Genomic DNA, 22,449 nt, shown 5'->3' with positions numbered 1-22,449 from the left:
GTAACACCAGGGTTGTGGGTTCGATTCCCACAGGGGGTAGGAAAAAAATTAATAAATAATGTATGCATTCACTAACTGTAAGTCGCTCTGGATAAGAGCGTCTGCTAAATGACTAAAAAAAATAATAACTACAGGCAGATGTAAGGTGAGATGCCAGGGGAAGCTTTGAATAGGTCAGTAGCCTACAGAGAAATTTGAGAAGAACGTAGATATTCTAAACGAAGTGTTTTGATAACTTTCAAATGTAGTAACAGGTCCATGTACAATAAACAACCCTTTACATAACACCATAGAAGCACTGTTCTGATAATATAACAATGTGAACCTTTCATCTTTCATTGTCATTTCCAGCCGATACAGATACTGGGACTATCATCATTTAGTCTAGTGGTAATGGGGTTACCTTGGTAACATGTCAGTGGTCATACCTTCCTGTCTGGTGGTAATGGGGTTACCTTGGTAACATGTCAGAGTGGTCATATCTTCCTGTGTGGTGGTAATGGGGTTACCTTGGTAACATGTCAGTGTGGTCATACCTTCCTGTCAGGTGGTAATGGGGTTACCTTGGTAACATGTCAGAGTGGTCATCCCTTCCTGTCAGGTGATAATGGGGTTACCTTGGTAACATGTCAGAGTGGTCATACCTTCCTGTGTGGTGGTAATGGGGTTACCTTGGTAACATGTCAGAGTGGTCATACCTTCCTGTGTGGTGGTAATGGGGTTACCTTGGAAACATGTCAGAGTGGTCATACCTTCCTGTGTGGTGGTAATGGGGTTACCTTGGTAACATGTCAGAGTGGTCATACCTTCCTGTGTGGTGGTAATGGGGTTACCTTGGTAACATGTCAGAGTGGTCATACCTTCCTGTGTGGTGGTAATGGGGTTACCTTGGTAACATGTCAGAGTGGTCATACCTTCCTGTCTGGTGGTAATGGGGTTACCTTGGTAACATGTCAGAGTGGTCATACCTTCCTGTGTGGTGGTAATGGGGTTACCTTGGAAACATGTCAGAGTGGTCATACCTTCCTGTGTGGTGGTAATGGGGTTACCTTGGTAACATGTCAGAGTGGTCATACCTTCCTGTGTGGTGGTAATGGGGTTACCTTGGTAACATGTCAGAGTGGTCATACCTTCCTGTCTGGTGGTAATGGGGTTACCTTGGTAACATGTCAGAGTGGTCATACCTTCCTGTGTGGTGGTAATGGGGTTACCTTGGAAACATGTCAGAGTGGTCATACCTTCCTGTGTGGTGGTAATGGGGTTACCTTGGTAACAGGTCAGAGTGGTCATACCTTCCTGTCTGGTGGTAATGGGGTTACCTTGGTAACATGTCAGTGTGATGCAAAAATTCTAACAAAATGTATAGCGCATATAATTAAAAAGGTATTGTCGGACATTATTCATTCTAATCAGACAGGTTTTTTACATGGGCGATACATTGGAGATAATATAAGGCAAGTACTGGAAACAATAGAACACTATAAAAAATCTGGGAAACCAGGCCTACTATTCATAGCAGACTTCAAAAAGGCATTTGATAATGTACGACTGGGGTTTATATATATAAATGCCTGGAGCATTTCGATTTTGGAGAATCTCTTTAAAAAAGGGTTAAAATAATGTACAGTAACCCTAGGTGTAAAATAGTAAATAATGGCTATTTCTCAGAAAGTTTTAAACTGTCAAGAGGCGTAAAACAAGGTTGTCCAAATTCGGCATATCTATTTATTATGGCCATCGAAAAGTTAGCTATAAAAATCAGATCCAACAATAATATCAAGGGATTAGAAATTCAGGGCTTAAAAACAAAGGTGTCATTGTACGCTGATGATTCATATTTTCTTTTAAATCCACAACTTGAATCCCTCCACAGCCTCATAGAGGATCTAGATACATTTTCTAATTTATCCTCCAGAAATGACAGAACAAATAATGCCACAAATATTGTGGTTAAACTCAAATATACTAATTGATTAAAAAAACATTATTTTTTGAATAAATGTTTAAAAAATGTATAATTTTTAAAAATGATATCATAGGTAGGACTGGTGGAGTTATGTCGCACATGCAGCTAACAAAAACATATGGAAATGTCTGATCTACCCAAAATTACAACCAAATAATTGCAGCATTACCGCAAAATTGGAAGAGGAAAGTGGAAGGGGGAAAAAGTAAGGAACTTGTCTGGCGGCCTTGCATTAAAGATCATAATTGGTTAAAGAATATTGTGATAAATAAAAAAGTATACCAGTTTCATTTCAGGACCAAATGATTGACAGCCATCCCATATAGATTGCAAAATAGTTGGGAAGAGATTTTTTACATACCGATTCCATAGCATAGTATTTATGAACTGATACGCAAAACGACGCCGGATTCAAAACTTAGAATTTTTCTATTTAAATTATTATACAAAATTATTGCTACCAATAGAATGTTATTTATATGGGGGGTACAATCTTCCCAGCTCTGCAGATTTTGCTGTGAAGAGACAGAATCATTAGATCATTTGTTTTGGTTCTGTCCATTTGTAGCTTGTTTTTGGACACAGGTCCAGGAATGGCTGAAGGATTGCAATATTTACCTGGAGCTAACCCTGCACATAGCACTACTGGGTGATCTGAAAAGTCATAGTCAATCGATCAATAATATAATAATAATACTTTTAACCCAAAAAAATATTTTCAATTTACACTCCGTAGAAACAATGAGAATAGAAGGGTTCAGAACTTTTGTAAAACATCACAGTACAGTTGAAAAATATATGGCAAATAGAAATCCAATATGGATGGTGTTAAGAGATAGATGGGAGGTGTTGAATGGAGTTGAAGGATGGGACTAATAACAACTAACAACAACTAATAACAACAAGATAACTAATGTAAGCATACTGTGTCCATAATAAGTACATAGGTTATAGGTTGAGAGCTTTTGTGAAAGAGCACAGTTAGAAAGATATGGCATATAGAAGCAAACCGGATGGACATCATGAAAATGATCGGAGAGGTTGAGAGTAGAGGAAGTTCAGGAGTGAAAACAAACAAAATAGAATTATTGTAAACTTGACTGTGTCCATAAAATGTATATAGTATGTATAAGCTGGAAGTAGAGGCCTAAGTGTTGTTGTTCACTAGTTTACTCCAATTAGGGAAGGGGTGGTGGGGTTGGAAAGTAATAAAGGGACATATATTTTTAAAAAGGATATGTATGTATATGTATTTATACAGTGGGGGAAAAAAGTATTTAGTCAGCCACCAATTGTGCAAGTTCTCCCACTTAAAAAGATGAAAGAGGCCTGTAATTTTCATCATAGGTACACGTCAACTATGACAGACAAAATGAGGGAAAAAAATCCAGAAAATCACATTGTAGGATTTTTAATGAATTTATTTGCAAATTATGGTGGAAAATAAGTATTTGGTCAACAAAAGTTTCTCAATACTTTGTTATATACCCTTTGTTGGCAATGACACAGGTCAAACGTTTTCTGTAAGTCTTCACAAGGTTTTCACACTGTTGCTGGTATTTTGGCCCATTCCTCCATGCAGATCTCCTCTAGAGCAATGATGTTTTGGGGCTGTCGCTGGGCAACACGGACTTTCAACTCCCTCCAAAGATTTTCAATGGGGTTGAGATCTGGAGACTGGCTAGGCCACTCCAGGACCTTGAAATGCTTCTTACGAAGCCACTCCTTCGTTGCCCGGGCGGTGTGTTTGGGATCATTTTCATGCTGAAAGACCCAGCCATGTTTCATCTTCAATGCCCTTGCTGATGGAAGGAGGTTTTCACTCAAAATCTCACGATACATGGCCCCATTCATTCTTTCCTTTACAAGGATCAGTCGTCATGGTCCCTTTGCAGAAAAACAGCCCCAAAGCATGATGTTTCCACCCCCATGCTTCACAGTAGGTATGGTGTTCTTTGGATGCAACTCAGCATTCTTTGTCCTCCAAACACGACGAGTTGAATTTTTACCAAAAAGTTATATTTTGGTTTCATCTGACCATATGACATTCTACCAATCCTCTTCTGGATCATCCAAATGCACTCTAGCAAACTTCAGAAGGGCCTGGACATGTACTGGCTTAAGCAGGGGGACACGTCTTGCACTGCAGGATTTGAGTCCCTGGCGGCGTAGTGTGTTACTGATGGTAGGCTTTGTTACTTTGGTCCCAGCTCTCAGCAGGTCATTCACTAGGTCCCCCCGTGTGGTTCTGGGATTTTTGCTCACCGTTCTTGTGATCATTTTGACCCCACGGGTGAGATCTTGCGTGGAGCCCCAGATCGAGGGAGATTATCAGTGGTCTTGTATGTCTTCCATTTCCTAATAATTGCTCCCACAGTTGATTTCTTCAAACCAATCTGCTTACCTATTGCAGATTCAGTCTTCCCAGCCTGGTGCAAGTCTACAATTTTGTTTCTGGTGTCCTTTGACAGCTCTTTGGTCTTGGCCATAGTGGAGTTTGGGGTGTGACTGTTTGAGGTTGTAGACAGGTGTCTTTTATACTGATAACAAGTTCAAACAGGTGCCATTAATACAGGTAACGAGTGGAGGACAGAGGAGCCTCTTAAAGAAGAAGTTACAGGTCTGTGAGAGCCAGAAATCTTGCTTGTTTGTAGGTGACCAAATACTTATTTTCCACCATAATTTGCAAATAAATTCATTAAAAATCCTACAATGTGATTTTCAGGATTTTTTCCCCTCAATTTGTCTGTCATAGTTGACGTGTACCTATGATGAAAATTACAGGCCTCTCATCTTTTTAAGTGGGAGAACTTGCACAATTGGTGGCTGACTAAATACTTTTTTTCCCCACTGTATATAAGGTCCCATAGTTGAAAGTGCATGTCAGAGCAAAAACCTTGCCATGAGGTCGAACAAATTGTCCGTAGAGCTCCGAGACAGGATTGTGTCGAGGCACAGATTTAAGGAAGGGTACAAAACATTTCTGCAGCATTGAAGGTCCCCAAGAACACAGTGGCCTACATCATTCTTAAATGGAAGAAGTTTGGAACCACCAAGACTCTTCCAAGAGCTGGCTACCCGGCCAAACTGAGCAATCGGGGGAGAAGGGCCTTGGTCAGGGAGGTGACCAATAACCCGATTGTCACTCTGACAGAGCTCCAGAGTTCCTCTATGGAGATGGGAGAACCTTCCAGAAGGACAACCATCTCTGCAGCACTCTACCAAGCAGGCCTTTATAGTAGAGTGGCCAGACGGAGGCCACTCCTCAGTAAAAGGCACATGACAGCCCGCTTGGAGTTTGCCAAAAGGCAACTAAAGGACTCAGACCATGAGAAACAAGATTCTCTGGTGTGATGAAACCAAGATTGAACTCTTTGTCTTGAATGCCAAGCGTCACGTCTGGAGGAAACCTGTCACCATCCCTACGGTGAAGCATGGTGGTGGCAGCATCATGCTATGGGGATGTTTTTCAGCGGCAGGGGCTGGGAAAGTAGTCAAGATTGAGGGAAAGATGAACGGAGAAAAGTACAGAGAGATCCTTGATGAAAACCTGCTCCAGAGCGCTCAGGACCTCAGACTGGGGCGAAGGTTCACCTTCCAACAGGACAACGACCCTAACAACACAGCCAAGACAATGCAGGAGTGGCTTCGGGACAAGTCTCAATGTCCTTGAGTGGCCCAGCCAGAGCCCGGACTTGAACCCGATCCAACATCACTGGAGAGACCCTGAAAAAAAGTGTTAAACAAATCAAAATATATTTTATATTTGAGATTCTTTAAATATCCATAATTTGCCTTGATGACAGCTTTGCACACTCTTCACTATTATTCTAAAATGTTTTTAAAAAATGTAAAAATTAAGAAAAACCCTTGAATGAGTAGGTGTGTCCAAACCTTTGACTGGTAGTGTATGTACAGTTTGGACACACCTACTCATTCAAGGGTTTTTCTTTTCTTTTTACTATTTTCTACATTGTAGAATAATAGTGAAGACATCAAAACTATGAAATAACACATGGAATCATTTTGTAACCAAAAAAGTGTTAAACAAATCAAAATATATTTTATATTTGAGATTCTTCAAATAGCCACCCGTTGCCTTGATGACAGCTTTGCACACTCTTGGCATTCTCTCAACCAGCTTCATGAGGTAGTCACCTGGAATGCATTTCGATTAACAGGTGTGCCTTCTTAAAAGTTCATTTGTGGAATATCTTTCCTTCTTAATGCGTTTGAGCCAATCAGTTATGTTGTGACAACGTAGGGTTGGTATACAGAAGATAGCCCTATTTGGTAAAAGACCAAGTCCATATTATGGCAACAACAGCTCAAATAATCAAAGAGAAACAACAGTCCATCATTACCTTAAGAAATGAAGGTCAGTCAGACCGGAAAATATCAAGAACTTTGAAAGTTTCTTCAAGTGCAGTCGCAAAAAAAATCAAGCTCTATGTTGAAACTGGCTCTACTGAGGACCGCCACAGGAAAGGAAGACCCAGAGTTACCTCTTCTGCAGAGGATAAATTCATTCGAGTTAACTGCATCTCAGATTGAAGCCCAAAACAGGCAACAACATTTTAGAATGACCTCATAAAACAGTTAATCACTTAAACTCAATAAAAAGCCTCATGGCTGTGGGTAAAAATGACCGTCTAAACCTCTCTGTGGAACATCTGGGCAGGATGAACACCCTGTGGAGTGGGGGTGTATCAGAGCCCTGTGGAGTGGGGGTGTATCAGAGCCCTGTGGAGTGGGGGTGTATCAGAGCCCTGTGGAGTGGGTGGGTGTCAGAGCCCTGTGGAGTGGGGGTGTATCAGAGCCCTGTGGAGTGGGGGTGTATCAGAGCCCTGTGGAGTGGGTGGGTATCAGAGCCCTGTGGAGTGGGTGGGTATCAGAGCCCTGTGGAGTGGGTGGGTGTCAGAGCCCTGTGGAGTGGGTGGGTATCAGAGCCCTGTGGAGTGGGGGTGTATCAGAGCCCTGTGGAGTGGGTGGGTATCAGAGCCCTGTGGAGTGGGGGTGTATCAGAGCCCTGTGGAGTGGGTGGGTATCAGAGCGCTGTGGAGTGGGTATCAGAGCCCTGTGGAGTGGGTGGGTATCAGAGCCCTGTGGAGTGGGTGGGTGGGTATCAGAGCCCTGTGGAGTGGGTGGGTGTCAGAGCCCTGTGGAGTGGGTGGGTATCAGAGCCCTGTGGAGTGGGTGGGTATCAGAGCCCTGTGGAGTGGGTGGGTATCAGAGCCCTGTGGAGTGGGTGGGTATCAGAGCGCTGTGGAGTGGGTGGGTGGGTATCAGAGCCCTGTGGAGTGGGTGGGTGGGTATCAGAGCCCTGTGGAGTGGGTGGGTATCAGAGCCCTGTGGAGTGGGTGGGTATCAGAGCCCTGTGGAGTGGGTGGGTGTCAGAGCCCTGTGGAGTGGGTGGGTGTCAGAGCCCTGTGGAGTGGGTGGGTATCAGAGCCCTGTGGAGTGGGTGGGTGTCATTGTCCATGATCATGTGATTTTACTTGCAGTCTTTTTATGAACATGTCCTGCATTGATTCCGGGCTGCAGCCAATTGTAGCACAGCTTTGTTAATGATTTTGTCAAGCTTGTTTAAGTCCTCCTTAGCTAAATTCCCTTTCCCCAGCACACAATGGCATAGGTCACTACATTCGCCACCACACTGCTATAGAACATTTTGTCACATACATTAAAAGACCTAAGCTTCCTTATAAAGTAGAGTCTGGTCCTCCGAGTGGCGCAGCGGTCTAAGACACTGCATCACAGTGCTTGAGGCGTCACTACAGCCCCGGGTTAGATCCCAGGCTGTGTTACAGCTGGCCGTGACCGGAGACCAATGAGGTGGCGCACAATTGGCCCAGCGTCGTCCGGGTTGGGGGAGGGTTTGGCTGGCCGGGATGTCCTTGTCCCATGGCGCTGTAGCGACTCCTTGTGGCGGGCCGGGCGCATGCACGCTGACACGGTCGCCAGTTGTTTGGTGTTTCCTCCGATACATTGGTGCGGCTGGCTTCCGGGATAAGCGAACAGTGTGTCATGGCAGGGTCGTGTTTCGGAGAATGCAATGGTCTCGACCTTCGCCTCTCCCGAGTCCGTACGGGAGTTGCAGCGATGGGACAAGACTGTAACAGTCCTTTAATCTCCTTCTGTACTACTCTCACCTCATCCCTCCTGATCAGTCCTTTAAGCTCTCACCTCATCCCTATAACCGGTTTCAAAAGCCTTCTTCTTCCTGTTCAGTGCCTCCTTGATTTATTTTGTGACCATGGCTTATTATTTGCATAGCATTTCACAGTTTTGCTTGACACCACATTGTCAGTACAGAAGTTAACATAGTCTGTTATACATTCAGAAAGACCATTAAGATCCTCCTCCCAATCGTCTATGAATAGATTCCAATCGGTGCCTTCAAAGCAGGTCTTTAGTGCCTCTCCAGCTTTGGGTGTCCATTCGTGAATCACCGCCTGAGTGACGCGTTGCCTCTGGACCAGTGGACAGTATTCTGGTAGAAGTTGGATGAGGTTGTGGTCAGACTGTCCCAGCAGAGGCAGAGCAGTTGAGAAGTAGGCATCATTCACATTGACATAGAGAAGGTCGATGGTCTTGTCCATACGAGTTGGAACTTTAACATACTGTTTGAAGGTAGGAAGTGTCGCGGACAGCAAACAGTGGTTGAAATCTCCAGAAATAACAACAGCCGACTCGGGTGATCGATTGCGTAGGCCTGTGGTGATTTTGTGGATAGTGTCTGAGGCCAGTTTAGCGTTTGCGGACATCAGGATGTAGACAACAATCACTATCACGGTAGCATGGTTAATGTGGCACCATTGATTGTTCACAGACAGACACCTCCTCCTACTTTTCCCCAAAAGATCCAAGCACCTGTCAGCTCTGATGATCGTGAAACCATCCAGCTCCACATGGGAATCAGGTATGATCCGTTAGCCAGGTTTCCGTGAAGCTTACCAGACTTGATTGCTGATGTAATCTCATATATGAAGTTGTTGCCGATAGTTCCTCCGTCTTGTTTACAAGCGTTTTGTGATAAGGTCTTATTTTCTTTCCTCTTGTTTCCTAGTCGACACCTCCCTGTGTCCCCTTTTCCTTTTCCTAGGGGGGGAGAAGAGTGGGGGAGGGTAGAGGGGACAAGAGTGTGGGAGGGTAGGGGGGAGAAGAGTGGGGGAGGGTAGGGGGGAGAAGAGTGGGGGAGGGTAGGGGGAGAAGAGTGGGGGAGGGTAGGGGGGAGAAGAGTGTGGGAGGGTAGGGGGGAGAAGAGTGGGGGAGGGTAGGGGGGAGAAGAGTGGGGGAGGGTAGGGGGGAGAAGAGTGGGGGAGTGTATTTTGCAAACTGACAAAATGATTAGAGAAACATTTATGTTGGTTTGTGTGGTGGAGGTGGTGAATCCCTTTGTGTTGGTTTGTCTGGTGGAGGTGGTGAATCCCTTTGTGTTGGTTTGTCTGGTGGAGGTGGTGAATCCCTTTGTGTTGGTTTGTCTGGTGGAGGTGGTGAATCCCTTTGTGTTGGTTTGTCTGGTGGAGGTGGTGAATCCCTTTGTGTTGGTTTGTCTGGTGGAGGTGGTGAATCCCTTTGTGTTGGTTTGTCTGGTGGAGGTGGTGAATCCCTTTGTGTTGGTTTGTCTGGTGGAGGTGGTGAATCCCTTTGTGTTGGTTTGGTAAACTCTTGTATTGTGTCCACATGTTATACATTCACTTCAGAGGAAGAGCACATCCTGTAACAATTATGTGCCTAAGACTTTCTATTCTAAACCCTTATTGTGGTGGAACAGTGCCATCTATCTTACAAAACCTGTACCAAACCTGTTGACCTATACAACAGTGATTTACTAGCCAAATCACACCTTTTTCCCTATTCGGTGCACTATGTAGAAATAGCGTGCCAGTTGGGACACACCCAGTCTCAGAGATAAGGGTTCCTTCTACTGCTAGTGTCAGAGATAAGGGTTCCTTCTACTGCTAGTGTCAGAGATAAGGGTTCCTTCTACTGCTAGTGTCAGAGATAAGGGTTCCTAATACTGCTAGTGTCAGAGATAAGGGTTCCTTCTACTGTTAGTGTCAGAGATAAGGGTTCCTTCTACTGTTAGTGTCAGAGATAAGGGTTCCTAATACTGCTAGTGTCAGAGATAAGGGTTCCTAATACTGCTAGTGTCAGAGATAAGGGTTCCTTGTACTGTTAGTGTCAGAGATAAGGGTTCCTTCTACTGTTAGTGTCAGAGATAAGGGTTCCTAATACTGCTAGTGTCAGAGATAAGGGTTCCTTGTACTGTTAGTGTCAGAGATAAGGGTTCCTTCTACTGTTAGTGTCAGAGATAAGGGTTCCTTCTACTGTTAGTGTCAGAGATAAGGGTTCCTAATACTGCTAGTGTCAGAGATAAGGGTTCCTAATACTGCTAGTGTCAGAGATAAGGGTTCCTAATACTGATAGTGTCAGAGATAAGGGTTCCTTGTACTGTTAGTGTCAGAGATAAGGGTTCCTTCTACTGTTAGTGTCAGAGATAAGGGTTCCTTCTACTGTTAGTGTCAGAGATAAGGGTTCCTTCTACTGTTAGTCTCAGAGATAAGGGTTCCTTCTACTGTTAGTGTCAGAGATAAGGGTTCCTAATACTGCTAGTGTCAGAGATAAGGGTTCCTTCTACTGTTAGTCTCAGAGATAAGGGTTCCTTCTACTGTTAGTGTCAGAGATAAGGGTTCCTTGTACTGCTAGTGTCAGAGATAAGGGTTCCTTGTACTGCTAGTGAAGGGTGCAGTAGATGGGCGAAGGATCAATGTATGGTCACTGTTCAGAGAAAACAATCAGGAAGGAACCACACTTCTGACAAAGGTCACAAGGTGTTTAAAACATTTTAGTTAATTGATCATATAAATCAATGTTGTGCTGATGATCACACAAGTTTAATTTGACTTTAAATAATAACGAAATTGACACTTCTCACAAACCAATATCCAACTCAACAACCACAACCAACACAACACCCAACAAATCTCCAGAAATTGACATTAGGATTCAAACGAGCTTATTAGAAGAGATTTGTTGAAATGCATTTCAAGCTGACCGTCATTAATCTAGAATAACCACTACCCAGTCAACACTCTCCCAAAGAAAGCTGTGCTCAAGTCTATAAGAATCATTGCATCTAAACATGCTACGTTGATAAAGTATACAATATTTAAAAAAGGACAAATAGTCCAGCATAATGAGAATGCCCAAAAGTGGAATAGCAGTTTGTCTAAAAACAACCAAAAAACTTTACAGTGAATATGTGTCTGCTGGAATATGCTGAGCCTATTTGATGACATATTGGCAGTGTATGTTTAAATGATGTAGTAGCTAAATACTGAATGAGTTGACTGTACTAACTGTAGATTCACTCTCTCTAACCTCTGTAATCTGCCTCTAAAAAGACACTTCTAGTCAGCTTTGAGCTCACAGACGTTGCAGATGAATGAATATTCCCCTGGCTGGCTTTACAATAGAAACATTCAAGTTTATATAGAGTATTGGCATTGAGTTCCATGTGGATTAACACCTTCTCTGTTCTGCTGCAGCTCTGTCTCTTGTTCCATGTGGATTAACACCTTCTCTGTTCTGCTGCAGCTCTGTCTCTTGTTCCATGTGGATTAACACCTTCTCAGTTCTGCTGCAGCTCTGTCTCTTGTTCCATGTGGATTAACACCTTCTCTGTTCTGCTGCAGCTCTGTCTCTTGTTCCATGTGGATTAACACCTTCTCTGTTCTGCTGCAGCTCTGTCTGTTGTTCTATGTGGCCGGTGTCAGCGTCTGCTCGTGAATGCGTTCCAGGATACGGTGGATACTACTGAAGCTGGGTCTGTCTGTTGGGTGACCGCTCCAACACAGTCTCATCAGATTGAACAGCTCTACAGGACAGTTCTCAGGGCAGGCCAAGATGTGGCCGTCTCTAACGTAGTAGATGACCTCCTCATGGGCCATGCCGTAGTACGGCTGCATGCCGTGGGAGAAGATCTCCCAGAGAACGACCCCGTAGGCCCACACGTCCGACTCCGTCGTGTAGCGGTTGTAGAAGATGGACTCTGGGGGCATCCAGCGTATGGGGATAGCATCGTTCTCATTGGCCTTGTAGTAGTCAGCAGAGTAGATGTTTCTGGATAAACCGAAGTCGGCGATCTTCACCACCATCTCCTCTCCTACGAGGCAGTTCCGGGTGGCCAGGTCGCGGTGGACGAACTTGCGTTCTGACAGGTACGCCATGCCCGCCGCCACCTGGCGAAGAGGATGGGAAACGAAGAGTTGGCTTGTTAGCATTAGCCGTCATTAAAATATACAACTGTGCATGCCCAGCTAGTGTTAGCTTGATGGCTAAGTGATTCTTATTTTCCTATGGGACATGCTAAAAGAACCCTGTCTTAGTAATAAGTGTTTTTGTTGGTCATCTAGTATAAGCATTCTGGCTAAGTTTGACATGTTTTTCTGGGAAATGCTAACAGTTCCCTGTTTTTAGCCTCACACTGTCTGTTAGCATGGCGGCTAAGTGTGTCATGTTTTTCTATGGGAAATGCTAACACTATTAACATTTGTATTGTCTGAATTGTAATGTTGTATTAAAGAAAAAATGTAATATATACAGTACCAGTCAAAAGGTTGGACACCTGCTCATTCAGGGTTTTTTCTTTATTTTTACTATTTTCTGCATTGTAGAATAATAGTGAAGACATCAAAACTATGAAATAACACATATGGCATCATGTAGTAACCAAAAAAGTGTTAAACAAATCAAAATATATTTTATATTTGAGATTCTTCAAATAGCCACCCTTTGCCTTGATGACAGCTTTGCACACTCTTGGCATTCTCTCAACTAGCTTCATGTGGAAGGCTTTTCCAACAGTCTTGAAGGAGTTCCCACATATGCTGAGCACTTGATGGCTGCTTTTCCTTCGCTCTGCGGTCCAACTCATCCCAAACCATCTCAATTGAGTTGAGGTCGGGTGATTGTGGAGACCAGGTCATCTGATGCAGCACTCCATCACTCTCCTTCTTGGTCAAATAGCCTTACAAAGCCTGGAGGTGTGTTGGGTCATTGTGCTGTTGAAAAACAAATGAGAGTCCCACTAAGCGCAAACCAGATGGGATGGCGTATGACTGCAGAATCCTGTGGTAGCCATGCTGGTTAAGTGTGCCTTGAATTCTAAATAAATCACAGACAGTGTCCCCAGCAAAGCACCCCCACACCATCACACCACCTCCTCCATGTTTCACGGTGGGAACCACACATACGGAGATCATCCATTCACCTACTTTGTGTCTCACAAAGACACAGCAGTTGGAACTAAAAATCTCAAATCTGGACTCATCAGACCAAAGGACAGATTTCCACCAGTCTAATGTCCATTGCTCGTGTTTCTTGGCCCAAGCAGGTCTCTTCTTATTATTGGTGTCCTTTAGTAGTGGTTTCTTTGCAGCAATTCGACCATGAAGGCCTGATTCACGCAGTCTCCTCTGAACAGTTGATGTTGAGATGTGTCTGTTACTTGAACTCTGTGAAGCATTTATTTGGGCTGCAATCTGAGGTGCAGTTAACTCTAATGAACTTATCCTCTGCAGCAGAGGTAACTCTGGGTCTTCCTTTCCTGTGGCGGTCCTCATGAGAGCCAGTTTCATCATAGCACTTGATGGTTTTTGTGACTGCACTTGAAGAAACTTTTCTGGATTGATTGACCTTCATGTCTGAAAGTAATGATGGACTGTTGTTTCTCTTTGCTTATTTGAGCTGTTCTTGCCATAAAATGGACTTGGTCTTTTACCAAATAGGTCTATCTTCTGTATACCCCCCCTACCTTGACACAACACAACTGATTGGCCCAAACGCATTAAGAAGGAAAGAAATTTCACAAATTAACTTTTAACAAGGCACAGCTGTTAATTGAAATGCATTCCAGGTGACTACCTCATGAAGCTAGTTGAGAGAATGCCAAGAGTGTGTAAAGCTGTCAACAAGGCAAAGGGTGGCTAGTTTGAAGAATCTCAAATATAAAATATATTTTGATTTGTTTAACATTCTTTTGGTTACTACATGATTCCATATGTGTTATTTCATAGTTTTGATGTCTTCACTATTATTCTACAATGTAGAAAATAGTAAAAAAATAAAGAAAAACCCTTGAATGAGTAGGTGTGTCCAAACTTTTGACTGGTACTGTATATATATATTAACGTTTCGTTGCACCTGCTTGGATATGAACAGCTGTTCTTCGCAGCACAGTGGCCCCAACTCCAGTTCGGAGGAGAAGCTGCGTCCTGATTGGCTGGCCTGGCTCAGGCTGCGCTGCTGGGTGGGGCTACGGCGACGCAGGTACTCGTTCAGGTCTCCGTAAGACATGTACTCAAACATCAGACACATGGGCTTCCCCACCGCACACACACCTGGAGGAGAGGACACGCACACACACACACAATGTTATTAATAATATAATAAGCCATTTAGCAGACGCTTTTATCCAAAGAGACTTACAGTCATGTGTGCATACATTTTTACGTATGGGTGGTCCCGGGGATCGAACCCACTACCTTGGCGTTACAAGCGCCGTGCTCTACCAGCTGAGCTACAGAGGACCACACTAGTGTCGAGCTGGTAAGCCTAATTGCATACAAACCAAATACTTTATATTCCGGATAGAATGGCTTCTGTCCTTTCTGATGTAAACATAGTGTGTGACCAGAATAACTACAGTGTCACTGCGACTATTACATTATTCTGGTAACACTGGGTTCTGGGGACCGGGATGTCATGCATAGTTTGTCCCTGTCCTACAGCATACACACAGGGTCAGTAGTAGTCCATCAGAACATCCTATCATCCTATCATCCTATCATCAGTAGTAGTCCATCAGAACATCCTATCATCAGTAGTAGTCCATCAGAACATCCTATAATCAGTAGTAGTATATCAGAACATCCTATCATCAGTAGTAGTATATCAGAACATCCTATCATCAGTAGTAGTATATCAGAACATCCTATCATCAGTAGTAGTCCATCAGAACATCCTATCATCAGTAGTAGTCCATCAGAACATCCTATCATCAGTAGTAGTCCATCAGAACATCCTATCATCAGTAGTAGTCCATCAGAACATCCTATCATCAGTAGTAGTATATCAGAACATCCTATCATCAGTAGTAGTATATCAGAACATCCTATCATCAGTAGTAGTCCATCAGAACATCCTATACATTTTACATTTACATTTTAGTCATTTAGCAGACGCTCTTATCCAGAGCGACTTACAGGAGCAATTAGGGTTAAGTGCCTATCATCAGTAGTAGTATATCAGAACATCCTATCAAACTAACTAACTCACCTAGCAGTCTGTCTATGTTGGGGTGGTCAAACTAACTAACTCACCTAACAGCCTGACTATGTTGGGGTGGTCAAACTAACTAACTCACCTAACAGCCTGACTATGTTGGGGTGGTCAAACTAACTAACTCACCTAACAGCCTGACTATGTTGGGGTGGTCAAACTAACTAACTCACCTAGCAGCCTGACTATGTTGGGGTGGTCAAACTAACTAACTCACCTAGCAGCCTGACTATGTTGGGGTGGTCAAACTCAGCCATGAGAGCGGCTTCTCTCTGGAAGTCGTTCTGCATGTCGGCAGATGCTTCTTCCTTCAGCATCTTCACTGCTACCATGGTGAAGGGCTTCATGGGCTGGAGACCTGGGGCTCTGAAGAATAGAACACAATAATAACAGATATACAAAGTAATCACCTCACATAGACCCTAAACCTAAACCATCACTGTTACATGGTGAAGGACTCCTAAACCATCACTGTTACATGGTGAAGGACTCCTAAACCATCACTGTTAAATGGTGAAGGACTCCTAAACCTAACCCATCACTGTTACATGGTGAAGGACTCCTAAACCATCACTGTTACATGGTGAAGGGCTCCTAACCCATCACTGTTACATGGTGAAGGACTCCTAACCCATCACTGTTACATGGTGAAGGACTCCTAAACCTAACCCATCACTGTTACATGGTGAAGGACTCCTAAACCTAACCCATCACTGTTACATGGTGAAGGACTCCTAACCCATCACTGTTACATGGTGAAGGACTCCTAACCCATCACTGTTACATGGTGAAGGACTCCTAAACCATCACTGTTACATGGTGAAGGACTCCTAACCCATCACTGTTACATGGTGAAAGACTCCTAAACCATCACTGTTACATGGTGAAGGACTCCTAAACCTAACCCATCACTGTTACATGGTGAAGGACTCCTAACCCATCACTGTTACATGGTGAAGGACTCCTAACCCATCACTGTTACATGGTGAAGGACTCCTAAACCATCACTGTTACATGGTGAAGGACTCCTAAACCATCACTGTTACATGGTGAAGGACTCCTAAACCATCACTGTTAGATGGTGAAGGACTCCTAAACCTAACCCATCACTGTTAGATGGTGAAGGGCTCCTAAACCATCACTGTTACATGGTGAAGGACTCCTAAACCATCACTGTTAGATGGTGAAGGACTCCTAAACCTAACCCATCACTGTTAGATGGTGAAGGGCTCCTAAACCATCACTGTTACATGGTGAAGGACTCCTAAACCATCACTGTTACATGGTGAAGGACTCCTAAACCATCACTGTTACATGGTGAAGGACTCCTAAACCATCACTGTTACATGGTGAAGGACTCCTTAACCATCACTGTTACATGGTGAAGGACTCCTAAACCATCACTGTTACATGGTGAAGGACTCCTAAACCTAACCCATCACTGTTAAATGGTGAAGGACTCCTAAACCTAACCCATCACTGTTACATGGTGAAGGACTCCTAAACCTAACCCATCACTGTTAAATGGTGAAGGACTCCTAAACCTAACCCATCACTGTTAAATGGTGAAGGACTCCTAAACCTAACCCATCACTGTTACATGGTGAAGGGTTCGTGATGCTCTGGATGTCTGGGATTCTGAAACACCCGGGTGCTGACCTGTCAACCATCCGTTTTAACTGTGGGACCAGGCTGCCATGATGGCGTCTGGGGTGCTGACCTGGGATCCAGTAGCATGGTTTAACATGGGAGTCAGCCTACTCAGCCTGCCATGATGGATCCGTTATGGGAATGATTTTACACTATGTGTGCATGTGTCCAGTTGACCCGTAATGGCAGCCATTCAGGGTGCTAGGCCATGGACATCCAGTTGACCCGTAATGGCAGCCATTCAGGGTGCTAGGCCATGGACATCCAGTTGACCCGTAATGGCAGCCATTCAGGGTGCTAGGCCATGGACATCCAGTTGACCCGTAATGGCAGCCATTCAGGGTGCTAGGCCATGGACATCCAGTTGACCCGTAATGGCAGCCATTCAGGGTGCTAGGCCATGGACATCCAGTTGACCCGTAATGGCAGCCATTCAGGGTGCTAGGCCATGGACATCCAGTGGAGCCGTAATGGCAGCCATTCAGGGTGCTAGGCCATGGACATCCAGTTGACCCGTAATGGCAGCCATTCAGGGTGCTAAGCCATGGACATCCAGTTGACCCGTAATGGCAGCCATTCAGGGTGCTAGGCCATGGACATCCAGTTGACCCGTAATGGCAGCCATTCAGGGTGCTAGGCCATGGACATCCAGTTGACCCGTAATGGCAGCCATTCAGGGTGCTAGGCCATGGACATCCAGTTGACCCGTAATGGCAGCCATTCAGGGTGCTAGGCCATGGACATCCAGTTGACCCGTAATGGCAGCCATTCAGGGTGCTAGGCCATGGACATCCAGTTGACCCGTAATGGCAGCCATTCAGGGTGCTAGGCCATGGACATCCAGTTGACCCGTAATGGCAGCCATTCAGGGTGCTAGGCCATGGACATCCAGTTGACCCGTAATGGCAGCCATTCAGGGTGCTAGGCCATGGACATCCAGTTGACCCGTAATGGCAGCCATTCAGGGTGCTAGGCCATGGACATCCAGTTGACCCGTAATGGCAGCCATTCAGGGTGCTAGGCCATGGACATCCAGTTGACCCGTAATGGCAGCCATTCAGGGTGCTAGGCCATGGACATCCAGTTGACCCGTAATGGCAGCCATTCAGGGTGCTAGGCCATGGACATCCAGTTGACCCGTAATGGCAGCCATTCCGGGTGCTAGGCCATGGACATCCAGTTGACCCGTAATGGCAGCCATTCAGGGTGCTAGGCCATGGACATTAGCGAGGCCTTAGTTAGTCATCATGCCATTTCATTTCAGCCCCATTTCCTCTGTGTTCCTGGATACAGTAAACAGCTCTCTCTCTCTCTGACCGTGTCCCAAATGGCACCCATAGGACTCTGGTCAAAAGCAGTGCCCTATATCAATAGGTTGTCATTTGGGACACACAATCTCCCCTTTTGAAGGGGTTACACATAGCTGTTTTACCAGTCTCTCTCTGCTGACAGTCTCTGCTGACCCACTGAGGAGGCTAAAGGGTGGGAAGCATCATATCAGACTCATGATCTGATGCAGCTGATATCCAGTCCCATTCCCTAACTGCTCTATTTTGGGCTTGGCTAGGGGAGGGGAAGGGGGTGTCATCATGAGGGTGTGAGGGGCTTTATATATGTATTTATACATCTGTCCCACGCTACGCTAGGCTATCTGTTGGCTAGCTGTTGGCTAGCTGTTGTTCCCAGGAGTCTCCATGTACAGGAGGAATGATATATGCTGCCCTGGGGATTATATGAGATATGTAGCTACACTCTTGGAAAGAAAGGTGCTATCTAGAACCAAAAAGGGTTCTTCAGCTGTCCCCATAGGAAAACCCTTTTGAAGAACCATTTTTGGTTCCAGTTATAACCATTTTGGGTTCCCAAATATCTCAGGAAAACTTTCAGGGAACCATAGTAAAACGTTCTCAGAACCTCCCTCCCTGCAACCTAACAATGAACGTTCCCAGAACAGGCAAAATGTTCACTTCCTTTCTCAGAACGTTTAAAAAAACTTTACGTTTTACCAGTCAGGAAAGCTATGGCTTCGTTCCCTGAACCAATGGTAAACCAAAAACTTTAGTTCCCACAACTTCCAAGGAACCAAATGTGCTAGCTGGGTAGATTACATTACATGTACCAAGATGAACAACAGATGGTCCCCCCCAAAAAAATCTAAACAAAGTTTGTTCTGAAGTGTCTGTCCTATATCGGAGAGATATAAGAAAGATCAGGAAACATTTAAGTTTTGTACATGTATTTAACCTCTTCTTTTAGGCACTAAACTATCTCCATTCTCCATATATACAGTACTTCCATTCACTTTTTAAACTGGTACCCGGCTACCTTCAGGCTAGTCTTGTGAGGCTTGTGGGCTTACTAGAGCAAAACAATCGCAGATGCGGAAGGGCGATATCGGAGGATGCGGTGGATTGAGACGCAGCCCATGCAAACACAGATATCTCTAGCTTAAACTGACGCATTTTAATGGTGATTTTTGTATTATGTTAAATAGATTTTCACCGAGCTGCAGAAATTGTAGGAGAAGTCTTAAAAACACGGCTAGCTTATTTTGGGCATTTCTTTCTTTTTTTACTCCAAGCACAGATAGGACACATGGACATTAATTTCATTAGGCATTAATCATGAAAACACATGCATCTTTTATTGTGACACATCATCGGTCTTCTGTTGTCTATCCATGGAATTAGTCCACATGTACAAAATAAATTTAAATAGTTTCCTGATCTTTCTTATCTCTCTCAGATATAGGCCAGACACTTCAGGACAAACTATTTGTTTTATTTTTTAAGACTATCTGTTGTTCCATGTAGTGAATCTGTTATTCACTATGTGTTTCTATGGGCTAATAGCAGTAATGCCAAATTCAATGTTCTATAAAAGAATGTTTGTATATATTTTTTTGATACCTTAAGGGGTCTTTTTTTGTTTTTTATTGTGACACATCATCAGTCTTCTGTTGTCGATCCATGGAATTAGTCCACAGAGCCACCAGGATGGAGATGGCATGACATATTCACCAGGATGGAGATGGCATGACATATTCACCAGGATGGAGATGGCATGACATATTCACCAGGATGGAGATGGCATGACATATTCACCAGGATGGAGCTAGCATGACATATTCACCAGGATGGAGATGGCATGACATATTCACCATGATGGAGATGGCATGACATATTCACCAGGATGGAGCTAGCATGACATATTCACCAGGATGGAGCTAGCATGACATATTCACCAGGATGGAGATGGCATGACATATTCACCAGGATGGAGATGGCATGACATATTCACCAGGATGGAGATGGCATGACATATTCACCAGGATGGAGCTAGCATGACATATTCACCAGGATGGAGATGGCATGACATATTCACCAGGATGGAGCTAGCATGACATATTCACCAGGATGGAGATGGCATGACATATTCACCAGGATGGAGATGGCATGACATATTCACCAGGATGGAGATGGCATGACATATTCACCAGGATGGAACTAGCATGACATATTCACCAGGATGGAGCTAGCATGACATATTCACCAGGATGGAGATGGCATGACATATTCACCAGGATGGACCTGGCATGACATATTCACCAGGATGGAGATGGCATGACATATTCACCAGGATGGAACTAGCATGACATATTCACCAGGATGGAGCTAGCATGACATATTCACCAGGATGGAGCTAGCATGACATATTCACCAGGATGGAGATGGCATGACATATTCACCAGGATGGAGATGGCATGACATATTCACCAGGATGGAGCTAGCATGACATATTCACCAGGATGGAGATGGCATGACATATTCACCAGGATGGAGATGGCATGACATATTCACCAGGATGGAGCTAGCATGACATATTCACCAGGATGGAACTAGCATGACATATTCACCAGGATGGAGATGGCATAACATGTTTTGTTATGCATACAAAGCAGTCTATTCAAAGGAAACAGGCACTCATTTAGATCAGATGTGGCCAATTAGTGGGCTCGGCCAAAACACCTGAACACACTTAACAAGATAGAGGATAGAGAGTTTTGTTGAGGCTGAGAACGGAATGTATATGTTTTTAAATAACATTCTTAGAACATTCTCTGAACATTACTAAAGTTTTCTTGTGGTTTTTCTGGGAAAGTTTTCTTAACATTATCGGAACAATTTGAAAACTTGACAGAGAGTCAACACACAGAGAGTCAACACACAAAGAGAGTCAACACACAAAGAGAGTCAACACACAAAGAGAGTCAACACACAGAGAGTCAACACACACAGAGAGTCAACACACATAGTCAACACACAGAGTCAACACACAGACAGTCAACACACAGACAGTCAACACACAGACAGTCAACACACAAAGAGAGTCAACACACAAAGACAGTCAACACACAGAGTCAACACACAAAGAGAGTCAAAACACAAAGAGAGTCAACACACAGAGAGTCAACTGACAGAGAGCGAACAAACAGAGTCAACAGGAAGTCACCAGAGATAGAGTCACCAGACCCAGAGTCACCAGAGATAGAGTCACCAGACCCAGAGTCACCAGAGATAGAGTCACCAGACCCAGAGTCACCAGAGATAGAGTCACCAGACCCAGAGTCAACAGACGAGAGTCAACAGATCGAGAGACAGTCAGAGTCAACAGACGACAGTCAACAGATCGAGAGACAGTCAGGAGTCAACAGACCCAGAGTCAACAGACGAGAGTCAACAAATCGAGAGACAGTCAGAGTCAACAGATCGAGAGACAGTCAGAGTCAACAGATGAGAGTCAACAGATCGAGAGACAGTCAGAGTCAACAGATCGAGAGACAGTCAGAGTCAACAGATCGAGAGACAGTCAGAGTCAACAGATCGAGAGACAGTCAGAGTCAACAGATCGAGAGACAGTCAGAGTCAACAGATCGAGAGACAGTCAGAGTCAACAGATCGAGAGACAGTCAGAGTCAACAGAGACTCAGAGAATTGCTTGGTATATGTAATACAATATAATCTAATGAGAGTCTCACCTGGCCTGGAAGACTCGTCCAAAGGCCCCCTCTCCGATGTCCCTGACGTACTCAATGTTGTTCCTGGGATACTCCAGAGCCAGCAGCTTGGAGTTAAGCAGTAAGGGCAGGCGCTGGTACATGGGGTTGGGGTGGAGGCGGTCCAGCAGTAGACTCTCAGAGGGTAAGGCAGTCAGGGTGGGGGTCTCCATGGCTCTGAGAGAGAGAGAGAGAGAGAGAGAGAGAGAGAGAGAGAGAGAGAGAGAGAGAGAGAGAGAGAGAGAGAGAGAGAGAGAAGAGAGGAAGAGAGAGAGAAGAGAGAGTGAGAGAGAGAGTGAGAGAGACAGAGAGAGAGAGAGAGAGAGAGAGAGAGAGAGAGAGAGAGAGAGGAGAGAGAGAGAGAGAGAGAGAGAGAGAGAGAGACGGACGGAGAGAGAGAGAGAGAGAGAGAAGACAGAGAGAGAGAGGG

At 44.5% G+C, this 22,449-nt stretch overlaps 1 protein-coding gene across 1 annotated transcript in view; it reads right to left on the bottom strand.

Moving 5' to 3' along the window:
* Nucleotides 1-11,730: 11,730 nt before the first annotated feature.
* Nucleotides 11,731-22,449, bottom strand: part of musk (muscle, skeletal, receptor tyrosine kinase) — a gene marked incomplete at both ends in the record, with an annotated part of 79,010 nt that continues 68,291 nt past the window's right edge. The window contains 4 exons of the mRNA XM_084192721.1: nt 11,731-12,213; nt 14,177-14,373; nt 15,531-15,679; nt 22,002-22,196. Coding sequence (XP_084048847.1) covers nt 11,731-12,213; nt 14,177-14,373; nt 15,531-15,679; nt 22,002-22,196 — 1,024 coding nt within the window. The remainder of the gene's footprint in view (nt 12,214-14,176; nt 14,374-15,530; nt 15,680-22,001; nt 22,197-22,449) is intronic.

This window comes from Coregonus lavaretus, assembly GCF_964263955.1.
Source record: "Coregonus lavaretus genome assembly, contig: HAP1_SCAFFOLD_204, whole genome shotgun sequence".
Taxonomy (NCBI): Eukaryota; Metazoa; Chordata; class Actinopteri; order Salmoniformes; family Salmonidae; genus Coregonus; species Coregonus lavaretus.
The sequence above is the reverse complement of the archived record's forward strand: the minus strand, read 5'-3'. Positions and strand labels throughout refer to the sequence as shown.